This window comes from Coenobita brevimanus, chromosome 39, assembly GCF_032717465.1.
Source record: "Coenobita brevimanus isolate Jiangsu-jjx chromosome 39, ASM3271746v2, whole genome shotgun sequence".
Classification (NCBI taxonomy): Eukaryota; Metazoa; Arthropoda; class Malacostraca; order Decapoda; family Coenobitidae; genus Coenobita; species Coenobita brevimanus.
Genome location: NC_136992.1, coordinates 25,443,600 through 25,460,022, shown reverse-complemented (window position 1 = coordinate 25,460,022; position 16,423 = coordinate 25,443,600). Strand labels below are relative to the sequence as shown.

At 40.2% G+C, this 16,423-nt stretch overlaps 1 protein-coding gene across 1 annotated transcript in view; it reads right to left on the bottom strand.

Moving 5' to 3' along the window:
- Positions 1-16,423, bottom strand: part of LOC145396874 (battenin-like) — an 83,442-nt gene that overhangs the window by 41,004 nt on the left and 26,015 nt on the right. The window contains exons 6-7 of the mRNA XM_080270161.1: positions 11,391-11,610; positions 8,617-8,772 (exon numbers count right to left, since the gene is read on the bottom strand). Coding sequence (XP_080126287.1) covers positions 8,617-8,772; positions 11,391-11,610 — 376 coding nt within the window. The remainder of the gene's footprint in view (positions 1-8,616; positions 8,773-11,390; positions 11,611-16,423) is intronic.

The following is a 16,423-nucleotide window of genomic DNA, read 5'->3' as shown; positions in this document are numbered from 1 at the left end:
GACAAGGTAAAGGCTGCCAAAGTGTCGTCAGTGCCTAAGCTCCAGGAGGTTATCAAGAGTGTGTGGTGTCTGGAGATGGATATCAATTACTTCACTAATCTAGTAGATAGTATGCCAAGGAGAATGCAAGAGGTGATCAAGGCCAAGGGGGAAATGACAACGTGGCCTACTAACGTATGCACTGAAGTACATTTTCTGTTCATAAATAAATGTTTTCTATGATGATTTGTTGTTGTTTTGGTAGTGCCCTGACTAGGTCCAGACTTCCATTGCGCCGACTGTATATATATATATATATATACAGGTATATGTATATATATATATATATATATATATATATATATATATATATATATATATGTATATATATATACAGTAACCCCTCCAATATCCGGATCAATAGAGCCATAGGCAGGTCCGGATAGTGGTCCTGTCCGGATATTGGGCCCCAGCTTATGGACTAGTACTTACGGACCCTAACTCTGAAAAACACCTATACAACTCCCTCTGGACATGCATAGCACCTATTTAAGACCCAAATCACACCAATAAGGAACATAAAAGACTGATATAAATGCAAAAGAACCATAAAATGAGGTTTTAGAGGTGAGTTTATACAATATTAAACATTCTGGGTACTTACAAGTCCCTTGGTCTTGGACTGGTTTGAACCGCCAGTTTGCAGTCCACAGTTAATCCTCTGCACTCTAAATTCTAATTTCTTAACACTGCACAACACTGTAAATTCCTGTGTGTTCTAGTGGCAAGGTATTGCAGTTTATTCACTGTTTATTCACAAAAAACAAGCACCTGTGGCTTGCACTGTTATGAGTATCTGCTCTCCATCGGAGTTAAGCTGTGACTGTTGATGTTGGTGGGGTAACAGAGTTGCCAGATCGCAACAGCCACATTACCAATCTCCTCAACTTTCATTGTCAAATATAACTTTTCATTACCAAATTCGTAAAGTTAGCATATATTCTTCACTAATTATATATACAAGTGGAAATACATGTAATCACTCTCCTTATAACTAACACCATGTTGATTATTTTCACACTATGTAGGGTAGCAGATTAATCAGAGAGAGCAAACAATCCACCATCTCCATCCTGTGTATCCTCATACATGTGAAAAATCCATTTGGTAATGCATTATTCTAATGCATTACCAAACGAATTTTTCATTACCAAATTGGCCCACACTTGGTAATGAAAAATACCAAATGGCAACCTGACAGGGGAGGGGGAGGGGAGGAAGGAAGGGGTGAACGGACCATGGTGTAACAGCTGTTTGGCGCCAGGCGGGAATTTCAAATTATGGGAGGGAAAAAAGTCAGATTTTTTTCGAATTTTTTGCAGTTTTTGACCCATTTTGGGAATATTGGATCCCGGGACGATTATGTCCGGTTAGTGGGGATGTTCGGATATTGGGCATTTGGATATTAGAGGGATTACTGTATATATATTATTTATATATATATATATATATATATATATATATATATATATATATATATATATATATATATATATATATATATATATATATACAGTATATATATACAGTATTTATTCGTCAAAATTATTCAATATCCGGCGACAAGATAGGACATAACCAGTGGTTCTATACAATATCCGGAGTCGAGACATATCAACCGGCTTATAAGCAGTAACCAACCTGTGCTGTGTTACTGTATTACTATACTGTATCATTACTGTATTGTGGTGGGGGGGGGGCACTCACCATCCACTCACTCAATGTATTGCTGCTCTCGGGTGTCTGCCCTTTCCTTTCCTCCATCCGTGTTTCCTACCATCCTCTCCTGTCTTTCTTTCCTTCATTCTTTCCTCGTCCTTCTGCCTACGGGTAACTTTACACTTCCTCTTCTGTCTTTCTTTCCTTCATTCTTTCCTCTTCCTTCCACCTGTGGGTGACTCTACACTGAGTGACAAGCCAAATGGTTTGCTGTACCCCAGGAAACCATTTACTACGCTGGGTGGTACCCATATAACCAAATTTTGGCACCTGGTGGTTTAGTGGGTAATTACGGCACTCCAATCGGACTGAGCCAGTGAAGGTTTATGTCCAAGTGATGGTTGGGGTTTATTGCTCACATACTGCCACTCAGGGATGAGTGAGACTGGTCACTCTCATCTTCAACGTCAGGACCAACTTGCCTAGCCCCGGGCTCCTACGCTCCTCATGGGGCAACGTAGGATTGGATGATGAATGAAAAAAAATTAATGATATATAATAAAATAAAACTCAAAGTGAAAGGGGGAAATGATAGGTCCTGTAGCAGTTAAAAACCATCAGGACAGAAGAAGAGAGAAGCACATGAGCCAGACCTTCCCCAAGGATGAAAATAAAAGCCAGAAGTGGAAGAAGTGGTCTAAAATGAAGGATCAAACATAATTACCCCCCTACAAGCAACACCACTGAACCCAAAAGAATAGGGAACAAAAAGGAAAAAGTCAGAGTGAAAAAGAAGGAAAAGAAAGAAAAGGGGTGCCTACTGCAAAAGAAACATACACCAAATACTCTCACACTGGTCACAAACCAATCAAAGGGATCACAGGTCACAAACAAGGGGTAATTAAGGTCTGAACCAGCAACCTGGGTCAAAACATCTAGATATTATATCACAGCAAAAGAGACTGTATGATGAAAATACCTTGGTGGGGGTTTGACAAAAATGACATTAAAATGCTCATTTATTGCACAGAAAAGTATTATTTTGTTTGAAGATACAGTTATTAGAAGATGGTGAAGCTCATGGATATCTGAGTGTCTTGTAAAAAAAAAAAAAAAAAAAAAAAAAAAAAAAAAAAAAATGGGGGGGGGGGCTTGAGTGTTGCAGCTTTGCGAGGCTTACATGAAGGAGTGTTAGTGCCAACTTTAACATATGGATGTGAGACTATGGTGTGGCATGAAAATGAAAAGTCAAGAGCAAAAGCAGTGGAACTGCTGAGGTATGTATGTGGAGTACAGAGAGTGGATAGGATACAAAATACCTGTAATGTGATACATGAAAGATATAGAGTGGGGAAGTCTGTGGACACCAGAACTGAAGAGAGTGTACTGAGATGGTATGGTTATGTGGAGAGAATAGATAACAATAGAGTGGTGAAAAAGGTATATCTGAGCAAATCTAAAGGCAGGAGGAGGCGAGGTTGGCCAAAGAGAAGGTGCAGGGATATGGTGAATGAGTGTGTGAGGAAGAGAGGTATGGAAATCGGTGAGGCTAGGGAACTGACAAGAAACTGAGCTGGCAGGATGAATGTTGTGAGAAGAAGCGCAGGATCAGGGATTTGGCAACCCTTATTAATGTGATAGTGTTTGGACTGACTCTATCGGATACATTTATGTGAAGCTACTGAATGTGGTGACAGTTTTTGGCGTATCAGATAGAGCCAGGAATCCAGTGGCTTGAATGGTGAGTAAATGGGAGTGTGGCCCATTGGACTGGGCAAACATGGGCTGTCTGGATGTTGCTACTTCTCACCCTGCCCTAGGATAGAAAAGGAGGTCCGGATGATGATGATGATGATGATGATGATAATTATGATGATGATGTTAAAAAAATATATGTATATGATGTGAATATCTTTTCCGCCAAAGCGATTAGGTCATAAGGAAGTCCAATTTGGCCCAGTTTGGAATATTTAGTTATTGGTGACTAAACTATGAGACGAATGTTAATGAGAAATTAATGAGTATATACGGTGGAACGCTGTGTAGATCAAGAATGAAAAGTGGCCAGTGCTCTGAAGGCCTAATACAGATGACTGAGAATGGAGGCTGCAAGAGGACTGCATGTGTGTTATTTTCCAAATTAGCATAATGAGAGTAAGATTGGCAGGACATGAACATGGAAAGTGAAAGTACTGTACCAGAAATGGGATATTAACGTGTTTGTATGGATTTCGCAGTGTGGATTGGTTAAGAAAAAGATTCATTAAGTCATGGAGTGAGGAAGTACACTACCAAATGGTTTGAAGTGAGTGTGCTTAGATGATAGGGCCATACAAGTGAGGAGGGCATATATATCTCAAGGTGGAAGGAGGCATGCCAGGTCAAGAGGAAAGTGAATGATTATGGTAGATGAGTGTGGGAGAGCAACATAATAAAGCTGAAGAAGCTAAGGAGATGACAGCGGATCAAAATGAGTAGACAATATACAGTACACTCACTATTTTCGCGCATAATTGGTACCGCAATTGCGGCGCAAAAGTCAAACTCGCGAAATTTGTGCGAATACTTTACACGTAATACGTGGTAATTGGTTCCGGGGTCAGACACTTCATTCTCCCTTAGCTACCCATAAATGACACAATACCCCTACTATAAATTACATACAGTTAATCAAACATATAATACATTACTGAACAAAGAATTTACTAACACTGACACTTAGGCTGAACTACTTGATTGGGCTTGAAGATGAGTTCCGAGGCTGGGAGCTGTGGTTAATTACCACCTGCCCCCTCACTGCTTCCCGCCACCACTGTCGAGTCCCCCCCACACCACCACTTCCCAATGCTTCAACATCAAAGCCCTCAAAATCCAGTGGAAGCTCATCAAGCTCCCCAGTGTCAACAATGTCATCCATAGCACTGTCGTCCTCCTCAGGCATGTTCTCCAAAGCCTGTGCTTGTTGAATACGAGAGGACAGGAATGATGCTGTCAGAGTCTGATGACGTGCATGAACTCTGGCGTTGAAAAGGTCCTTGTAATTAGCCAGAAGACTATCCACCATCGGAAGGAAGATGTCCCTGATCTCTGTCCTCGCATCACATTCCTCAACTTGCTCTTTCAAACGAGCAGTGGCTGCCAGCAAGTCTGTGATTTGGCCAGATGTTGGTTCACCTGGTGGGACAGGTAAGGGTTCTTCCTGAACTTCGTTGTCATTGACTTGTTCGTCTGTTTCCAGCATCTCCTCAATGGTTGGTTAAAAACAAGTGACTGTGGAGATGTGGGGGCTCATGAAAATCACAGGAAAATCACGAGACTCCTAGGAAAAAAATATTCCCTTGCCATCATGAAACGAAATTTTGCGAGAGTATACTGTATATATCACGAAAATAGCGAGTGTACTGTATTTATGGAATATCACATGACAGAGTTTGGCCCCCCCTTTTTTAACTTGGTATGGAAGTCAATGCAATGATCCAATCCAACAGCTGTACTGTACATGAAATACATCCATGGAGAAAAAATAAACGCAGATTATTTTGCTTATTAGACAGGGCCATGATTTCAAAGGCCTGATTGTATGTGAGTGATCTGGAGGCTCAATTGAGAATGCAATGATAGTTCTACTTTTGTGCTTTCTCTTTGTTTCTGGATCCCACCTCATCCCAGCTTTTAGTCAGAATTAGGGCTGGGCTGCTGCTGACAAAGATGATAAGCTATCTATCTATCTATTGCCAGACGTCTCAATCCCGTTTGGGGTGGCCACAAACAAATTGCCTCCATGTCGCCTCGTCTCCCGCCATTTCACTGCCCTGCTCCCAACTCACACCCCCCTCTCTCATATACCTCTCCACACCATCCCTCCATCTCATCCTCGGCCTCCCCCTCCCTCTCCCCCCCTCCACCTCACTCATATACACTCTCCTTGTCAGTCTTTCACCCTCCATCCTCTCCACATGGCCAAACCACCTCAGTGTATTCCTCCTAACGCTTTCTATCACATCCACATCCATATCCACACCACAACGCTCCTTTATATCCTCATTTGTCAGCCTGTCTCTCCATGTGACTCCACAGGCTCCTCTTAAAAAACTCATTTCCACTGCTCTCACTCTTCACTTGTGTCCTTCCAACAACGTCCAAGCTTCACTTCCGTACGTTAGAGTTGGTATCACAATACTGTCAAGTAGTAACTTTTTCACTTCCATGCTCACTTCCCTGTTTCTTATCACTGCCTTCAAGAAACCAGCAACCTTTCTTCCCTGCTGTACCCTTTCAAGCACTTCACCCTCCAAACCTCCATCCTTACTCATCACACTACCCAAGTACTTAAACGTACTCACATTTTCCAATTCCTCACCATCCAACCTCACTGTACATTCACTGACCTCACCTCTCTCAAAGACCATCACTTTACTTTTCCCTACATTCACCTTTAGATTCCGTTTCTTACACACTCTCTCAAACTCATCCACCAAGCCTTGCAGCTCCCCTTCATCTTCACTCAACAATACAGTATCATCTGCAAACAACAGCACAGGGAGTTTCCAAACACTACCCTCTCTCACCAGGGCCACTCCAACATCCACTACCCTACCTTGTACCTCTTATATTACCCCATCCATGTACAGATTGAACAACCATGGAGACATGACACATCCCTGTTTCAACCCAACCTTCAAAGAGAAAAATTCACTCAGTTCACCATCCACACGCACTGCACCCGTAGCACCATCATACATACAATTCACAGCATTCAACAACTTCACTTCTACTCCATATATTCTTAATACTTTCCATAATCCTTGTCTATCCAATCTGTCATATGCTTTCTCCAAATCCATGAAAGCCGCATACAACTTCTTTCCCTTCTCTAGGAACTTTTCCACTAAAGATCTAAGAATGAATATCTGATCTACACAACCTCTTCCCTTCCCAAAGCCTCCCCGTTCTTCTCCAACTAATTCCCTTGTTCTTTCCTAACTCTGTCAATATCTATCATACCATACACTTTTCCTATTATACTAAAAAGACAAATGCCCCTATGATTACCACACACTTCTTTTTCCCCTTTTCCTTAGTACAAGGGAATAATTATACCTGACTTCCAATCCTCCGGGACTCTACCTTCCTCCCAGGCCAATCTGCACATCTTCCACATCCATGCTAGTACTATCTCTCCCCCATGCTTCAGCATGTCACCACACACTCCATCAATTCCTGGGGCTTTCCCCAATTTGACTTTCTTCATTGCTTCCACAACTTCTATCCTACCGATTTCTTCCTGTCTTCTCACCTCCCTCCTTCTCCCAGCCATTCCCCAGCCACTTATACTCACATTACTTCCATCTTCTATGTTCAACAATTCCTCAAAGTGTTCTCTCCATCTGCTCACTTTTTCTCCCTTCTCCACTAGGAATCTACAATTTTTATCTTTCACTCCCCTGCTAACTTCACTTCCACCCCGTCTTACTCTCTTCACCTCTTTCCAGAACATTTTCTTACAGTCCCTTCACTTTACACTCAAATTCCTTCCAATTTCCTCATCCACTCTCTTCTTACTCTCTCTTACTAATCTTTTCACCTCTCTCTTTCTTTCTATATATAACTCTCTCTTCCGCGTCTCAACTTCTTCTACGCCCCTATTTCTCATCCATTCATTGTATGCTTTCTTCTTTTGTGCTACAGCCTGTCTCACCTCTTCAGTCCACCACGCTGTTCCTTGCACCCCCCTCAGTCTTCTCTTCATCCCACACACCACATCACATGCTGTACATATTTCTTCTGTGAATATCCTGCACACACCTTCCACGTCCCCCATCTGCTCCAATTCATATTTGCCCAATTGTTCCTCCACTTCTCTCCTATATTCTGCCTTTTTCTCATCCTCTTGTAACCTTTCCACTCTCCTTGCAAATACTCCTTCTTCCCATCCTTCCCTTCTTCTATTTCTCCATCTTATTTGGATCTTGATTCTGGCCACCACCAAGTAGTGGTCAGAAAGTCCACTCCCCCAACCTCTATAAGCTCTTGCATCCATTACACATCTTTGCATCCTTTCATCCATACACACATAATCAATCATTGCCTTCCTTTCATTCAGTTCACCACCCACCCTTCTCATCACTCGCTATGTATACCTGTGGATCATTTTGTGATGAATGTAATATAAAGGGGAAATTGCCTTCAAATGGCATCTTATCAGCAGAAACAATATAAGGAGAAAATGGGGATAAAAGGAAAGTAATTCTTGCCTGAAAACTGTAGACCACAGTAAACTCTGCAAGACCTTCACTCACTCTAAATATGTCATTTAGTGCTTTTATCTAGTCTTTGTTTAAAGCTGAACCAGATAATTCTCTCATTACTAAAGTGATGATTAATAAACACCTTTTCTTCCCTTAAAGTTGCTTGTGATTCATTATAAATTTGTTCCAAGTTCAGATTAAAATGAATTTTTTATTTTATTTTAATCCCTTAATCATAAAGCAGAAGCACTACTGTCTTCCTGTAGTTTCACCCAAAGTAGCATTTTGCTTCTACACAATCAAGACTAACTGAATACTCTACTAATACTGATACAGTCATTTTACATCTACTTGCTGTACTACAGGTCACAATTTTCAGTCTGTAATCCAGCATCAGACATGTTAAACAAAGGTTTAATCATATTTCTTCCAACCACACACTTTCTATGACAGTCTTGTTTTCAAAAGTATAAAAATGGTTGGTCTTTCTTTAATAGTCTGATAATTTCCCAACATTTTCTGCATGGTGTGAGAAATGATTTTCACCCATAAAACAAATTTCAATTTTGCTGCAATATGAAGTTTTTGGAAAGTGACCCTTCAAATTGTCTGTGCATAAATAAATGTTCCTCATCAAAAATCCTGCTACAATGGAAGGTGAATGGCTTACCTGAAGGACAGAAGTCTTCCATATGTGATAGACAGTAATGAAATTAACAGATGAGCGTGAAACTAGGACACCCACTTGGTAAACCACTTGATACCATCGATACTGCTCATGATGGCTCAACCAATCCTTGTCTTCAGGGAAGTATATTAACTCAAGCTGGAACACACAGTAATAGTTTAAATGATTTACAAATATATATACTGGTATGTCACATAAGTTCAAGCCAGTAAAGCTAACACTTATCAGCAAGAAAGATAATGGTTGAATAGTATCATAGTATCATGAACCATCATTATCACCGCAAAACAGCTGTGATAAGAGAATCATGCATTTATGTGCTGAGATGCTTAAGCTGGTTGTCATACTATTATTAAATCAAATATGGTATATAATATACAATGTCAACAATGCTTTATGCTTTGGTACACTATCCAGGCTGCAGAGTAAACATAAAATGCTACTAAATGACCCAAGACCCATCCACGCCTATATAACCTATGGTCGTATTCTAAGTGATGTTGGCTATTCCACATCTTTCTTACTGATTTATTTTGCATAATAAACCTCGAGATCTTCCACATGTTACTGAAGTAAACTACGTCAATAATGTATTGTTATAAATAGCACATGAAAGAATCATAAATGCAAAATAAATTATTAAGAAAGAAATCCATCCATCCATCATCCAATCCTATATCGCCCCATGAGGAACACAGAAGCCCAGGGCTAGGCAAGTTGGTCCTGACATTTAAGATGAGAGTGACCAGCCTCACTCATCCCTGAGTGGCATAACATGAACAATAAACCCCAACCATCCCTTGGATATAAACCTACACAGGCTCAATCCAACTAGTGCCTTAATTACCCATTAAACACCAGGTGCCATAATTTGGTTATATGGTTACCACCCAGCATAGTAAATGGTTTCCTGGTTATTATGAAGCATCTAGTGGCACTTAGAATACCAACCCTTACTTCAAAACTAATGCCAATGGTATATGGACACTTCTGGTAAGTGGCCTGTGTGGATTGGGTGAATAGAAAAAAAAAAAAGATGCATACAAAGGAAAATATATATATATATATATATATATATATATATATATATATATATATATATATATATATATATATATATACAGTGTATATATATATATATATATATATATATATATATACTGTATATATATATATATATATACAGTGTATATATATATATATATATATATATATATATTAGTTACCTAATTAATGTATATAATATATAAAAAGGAGAACCCAGAGTGCAATACCTGCACCCACCAACTGGTCTAAAGACCAAACATTTGACTTTGCCTTGTAAGCTTAATACAGTACTTTAATGACTGCTCTGAAAAGATATAATTCTTGCCTGATCCTTACTGCTCCACCACCTTTGGTCAGAATCAGAAGAAAACTGTCTGAGTTGACCTTCCCACGTTACAGTGGCATTTAACCATTCCTTGCAACCCCGACATTAGGCTGACTGTTCTCAAAACTGAATCCCTTTATCTTTAGCTTACCATGGTCCTTCCACAAAGTTTGGTCTAAATCAGATAAAAAAAAACACACACACACATATGGAGTATTAACATAATATCCACCTCTGCTGCAAGAGTGTGGGTTTAAAGAAAGGAGAAGATTAATGCTTGACAACTACACAGAGCATTAGGGTAGACAGTTAGCTTTTTCCTAATTTCAAATCTTCCCCTACAGCATAACTCGCCACAGCTGAGATTAATCTAAATCCCCAAAAATGGTATACTGCTAGAAGAAGGGGGAGAAGTGGGAAACAGACCTGTCCACCTGTCTGACAGATCCAACAATCAAAGTCAAGTTTCTCTACCTGCAGACACGGCCTGCTAACCCATGCACCACTGGTCTCCCATAAGAAAATGGGGGGGAGGGGAAGCAACAGAAGAATCAATCGTCACACTGTGCTCTCTTTTCCTCCAACCACTGGGGCATCTCTCAGAAGCACATGTTCTGAAGTCCTTCATGCAAATGACTGGTCATCTCTCGAATTCTCTTCTTCAATTTGTATTTCTTTTTGCACATAACTTTCAGTCTTATTAAACACAGTGAATCCAGGCATCTCAAAATGGATGGATCTTGACTTTGGGTTTCTTCTGTTCAGTTTTTCTGGAAAGGCCAACTTTTTTTTTTTTTTTTGCAAGCTTCAAGCCAATGGTTCTTTCTTTTTTGTATTAAAAGCACAGTTATTACTGCTGATCAACCCCAGACTGTTTGGCTGGGCAGACTATCAATCATAGGCAAGCAACTGCTCCTGCAGTGAACTGATGCTCCACTGCTGTTGACAGTGCCTTGCCACAGCAAGGTGCAGGGAAAGTGCAGTACAACTTGGACATAAAAGGCTGTGATATTTTGCTACACATTCCTACTTACAAGGACTGCCTGTAATATATACCAAGCAGTTCTTTATTTCCATTACAGTATTGGCAAAAGGCAGGTTAGTACTGTAATATAGCTCACTAATACTGTAAAATAATCATCAGTAAATGCTCAAAGAATTACAGACCTCGCTATAAACAGTCATCATTATAAGCAGTCTTTTTTGACATCCTTTCATGTGAATTAAAGATAAACCGAAGAAATACTGCAAGCTGATTCACCAGTTTCCCCCAATTTACAGTACCGGGTACATGTATTAGTTGTATGGAAAAGGCTGAGAGATTTAGGAATAAATCCCTTACATAATGAATACCGACTGCAAACAAGTAGGTAATTTTACTCACCAAACCCTGATTAATAAGATATTCAGCAATGTACACCAGTGCAACAGGAACCATGTATGGCAGTAGGGATGGAAGCAATCTCAGTTTCTGGATGAATGTGAGAGATGGTTGAAAAATTCTTGTGTCCAGCATCCTCATTTCTTCTTCCTCATACACACCACCACTCATGCATTTCCTAGAGCACCTTGAATTTTCTGGATGCCTGAGTATTACCCAAAAACTGAAAAAAGAAAAAAAACATATATGTCCCTATAATCATACAGTATAAAGGGAGTAATGAAAAGGTAAAAATTTAGTAGGCTGTACACATAACTAGGGAACACATTAATGACTACTATATTTCAAAACCTGGCTGCACAAAGATGTACACAAGTCCTTAAATTTTTAACATACAGTGTTAGTGGTAGGTAGGGATGCTCACCATCCACTCACTTGATGTAGTGCTGCTTTGGGTGTCTGCCCTTTCCTCTCTTCCATGCTTCCCCTTCTGTCTTTCTTTCCTTCATTCTTGCCTCTTTCTTCTGCCTATGGGTGGCTTTACATTCCCTCTTCTGACTTTCTTTCCTTCATTCTTTCCTCTTCCTTCAGCCTATGGGTGACTACACTGAGTGACATGTGAAATGGTTTCCTGTACACCAGGAAACCATTTACTACGCCGGGTGGTAACCATATAACCAATTATGGCACCTGGTGGTTTAGTGGGTATTTAAGGCACTCCAATCGGACTGAGCCTGTGTAGGTTTATATCCATGGGATGGTTGGGGTTTATTACTCACATTATGCCACTCTGGGATGAGTGAGGCTGGTCACTCTAATCTTAAATGTCAGGACCAACTTGCCTGGGCCCGGGCTCCTATGCTCCTTGTGGGGCGACAGAGGTTGGATGATGGATGGATGAAGTAAACTCTCAATTATCCAGCATTGCAATATCTGGCCCAACACAATATCTGGTGCTGCTGGCATGGCTCTATTACAGCAATATCCGGCAAAATTATTCAATATCCGGCGACAAGATAGGACATAACCAGTGGCTCTATACAATATCCGGAGTCGAGACATATCAACTGGCTTATAAGCATTGGCCAACCTGTGCTGTATTACTGTATTACTATCCTGTATCATTATTGTATTGTGGTAGGGGGGGGGCACTCACCATCCGATCATTCGATGTAGTGCTGCTCTCGTGTGACTGCCCTTTACTCTCTTCCTTCCTTTTTTCCTTCCTTCCTCCTCTGTCTTTCTTTCCTTCATTCTTTCCTCTCCCTTCTGTCTTCGGGTGACTCTACACTGAGTGACACGCCAAAGGGTTTCCTGTACACTAAGAAACCATTTAGTATGCTGGGTTGTAATCATACACCCAAATTATGGCGTCTGGTGGTTTAGTGGGTAATTACGGCACTCCAATCGCATTGAACCAGTGCAGGTTTATATCCAAGGGGTGGTTGGGGTTTGTTGCTCATGTGGTGCCACTCTGGGATGAGTGAAGCTGGTCATTCTCATCTTAAATGTCAGGACCAACTTGCCCAGCCACAGGCCCCTACATTCCTCATACGGCAACATAGGATTAGATGATGAATGAATGAATAATGATCATTACTGTATTGTAATTTATGCTTATTTTTCATCTTTTACTCATGGGAAAGTTAATTTAGGATAGAGGGTTGAGATGGACAGTAACACAATATCCGGCTCGACACCGAATGTTGAGCCGGAGCGGGGTACTATGAATATCCGGTGTTTAGCTTTATTCAGCATAGGGCTTGGGTGAATTATGCCAGATAACTGAGAGTTCACTATGCATTAATGGAACACCTGTTGTTACTCGTTTTGATCAGTCTGCATCCTACAACTGAGAGCGTAGTCAGCAATGGTACAGAATGTTCTGACATATTCTGCAATCATCCCCTGCTTCATAAATTGCTGTATTGTCAAAAATGGTGTCTGTCCACACTCTCAGTTTTAATAACATGGTACTAAGCACCATGTTGCACATAGTACAGTAGCTAAAAATGTTACCATCTCAACACTGACAAAGTTGAAGAGTAATGTGCTGTAGCTCTACTTTGCTTGTATTCTTCAGATACTGCCCATAAAGTTTGATTATATATTTAGAGAAAGCTAAATGTGGATGGAAGCACTGGAGCTAATGCCTTCTCTAACCCAACAAACATGGCCAAACATTCTTCTTATGCACCATGCACCTCCATATGTGGCCACTTCACTTCAGCACTAATACCCAGCATCGATAGTAAACAAATTGGACTGATTTATTGAAGAGTTGTTTATGACATGTCCGTGGGTCTTGTGGAAGATATTTAAGTCTGTTCTAATGAATTTGTATCAAACTGTTCCCAGGACCATCTTGAGATCAAATTCACAAACTTTTGGTCAGCAGCCAACTTCTCAGTACACATGACCACAACCTTCCTTTGCTTTTTGGAATTTCTAGCGAAAATGCCTCACAGGGAGACATCATGGGGAAGAGGTGCAGGTCAAAGCAACCCCTCACGAGGTAAACCTTGTTACATAGCTCCATGACCTCTTACCACAGGAATAATGTCTTTTTCCTACAAATACCCAGGAACGCATGTGCACACATGCACGCAAAGCTTTCATGATGCGGAAGCATCTCTTGAAGCTGCCCAGTCAGTTGGTATCTCCTTGTGTATTTTTGCATGAAAGACGCTTCACTCTTGCAATGCCTCACATGGTGCTTCACTTTAGTAAAGCCCCATCCTGTCGTAAATCTAATGCTTTTGTACTTGCTGAATACTGAAAAGACTACATTCATTCAGTGTGAGCAAGAGTTGAAGGCACTCTAGGGAAATGGTTGCCAGCTGTTTTCAACAACACACAGGTTATACTGTATATGTGGTGATGGAAGAAGGTATCCCAGAGTCAGACAGCTGAGAAGTGGGTGCATTACTTTTTGGTCCCAGTTATAATGCCTTACATGACATGAGACCTTCCTCTGGAATAATTAATACCTTATCCACTCTTTGAAATGAGCACCCAATGACATGTTCCCATAATTCATGTGGTTAGTGGGAACCCCTGCTAACCATTATCTAAGACCACGAGTCGTGCTGTTGTTGCAGTAAGCGGCCTCGCCTGGTGAGATATAAGGTCAGGAATGGATGGTTAAACTCGGTGCCTACAAAATTACCTTGCTCCTACAGAAAACCCACTTCGTTGGCTATGCATGGAGTAAGAATAAGAAAAGTATATGTGATCTCTCACGGCAGTCTAATACATTGTAATGTATCTGTGGATAGGGTTATGAGACAAGTAAAAGCATGACTTAAGGAGAGAAGGGTAGGAGAAGTGAATGGTGTAGGGTGCAGTATTTCAAGTCCAATGGAGAGAGGGATAGGAGATGTGAATGGTGTAGGATGCAGTATTTCAAGTCCAATGTATGCTGATGATGCTGTGCTCATAGCTAATAGTAAATAAGAACTCTGCACTCTGATACAAAATTTTGCTATGTATGTGAGCATCATGCCTTGAATGTAAATGTACATACGACTGTACATAAGATGGTTGTTCATATGTTAAGGTAAATGGAAAGAAATTTAAGTTAGTGAATGAGTTCAAGTACTTAGAAGAAGTGACAAGAGAAATATTCTGTGCAATGGAAGTAGAAAGCTGAATGGAAAAGAGAAGGAAAGTGGCTGGCAAAATGAAGGCCTAAATATGAAATAGAGGTCTGGGGATGGCAGCTGTATGAGGATTACATTGAGTTTTGGTACTCACATTTTTATTTTCTCAGTATATTGCAAATGATGCATTTACTTCAAGTGCACTTCTAGAAGTGCAATTGCCACAAGTTTCATTGACAGGGCTGGTTCTTATTTTCAGCATTTTTAAGATGTTATACAAATATTCTTCCACCACAGTAGTAATACAGTCCAAGGCATCTCCACCATACTTTCTTTTTTTTTTTTTTTCCTTTTTTTGCTTATTATTATGGGCATGAAATGGGCAGTCCATTCAATGAGAACCAGCAGTCCCACCTGAACCTGATGGCTTCACAAACACCTTTATATGTCACTACAATACTTGGGTGTTAATATCAACTCTTCCTATGCTCCACTACATGATACATTAAGAATACTGACTGGCAGAGTTATAACTGTTACTGTGCCTAGTGGTGTAAAGACTATACAGTACAAGTCCCATTATTCGGCATCTATGGGACCAGGATGATGCCGAGAAACTGATTTGCCGAATAATCAAAAACCTACCCACTCAGTACCTTAAATATATTGGTGAACACTGTCATCACCACTTATGGTATTACAACTGTGTTTGGAGAGAGTACTGTATACTGTACAATACTGCAATCAATACAGTACTATACTTGAATCTGAAATATATATATATATATAAATTAGTGAACATATACAAGTGTAATGACACCTTAGGCATACAAGTCAGATAACACTTCCTGGATGGCCGAAATGATACGAAATATTACCTACCAGCTCAGTACATCACTTGTATTGGTGAACTCATCACTACTTATATTATTACAAATATGTTTAGAGTGAGTACTGTATACAGTACTTTTTCTAAACAAAATAAAATAGTCGGAAAATTGCATAAAATAAAGTGAAGGAATATGAATTGGTAAGGTCTTTCTGATGAAAGTTATAACTTACATTTAGCACTCACTCTTTTGTTCGTTTTTTTTTACATGTGAAAGGAGAGTACTGATGGAAACAGTAATGTATTCCATGAACCCCTTAATAACCTCCGACATTGAACAACCCTTTACAGTACCGATGTCGAGTTAGTGAGCTATGGAAAAACTGTGAACAATCATGGGAATGGAACGAAGGTCACTGGTATGTTTACACGACTCTACGCTACGATTCCAAGCAGTCAGGGGGTCAGTTAATCTCAGATGTTTTCGCCCATTTGGTAAATGCACCGTAACTTTATCAATTCTCCAGTCAATCATAGCGAATCATAGCATGGGTTTAGGAAGCTAAATAACACATTTCTAGGTGCGCCAGACGATTATCTTCACA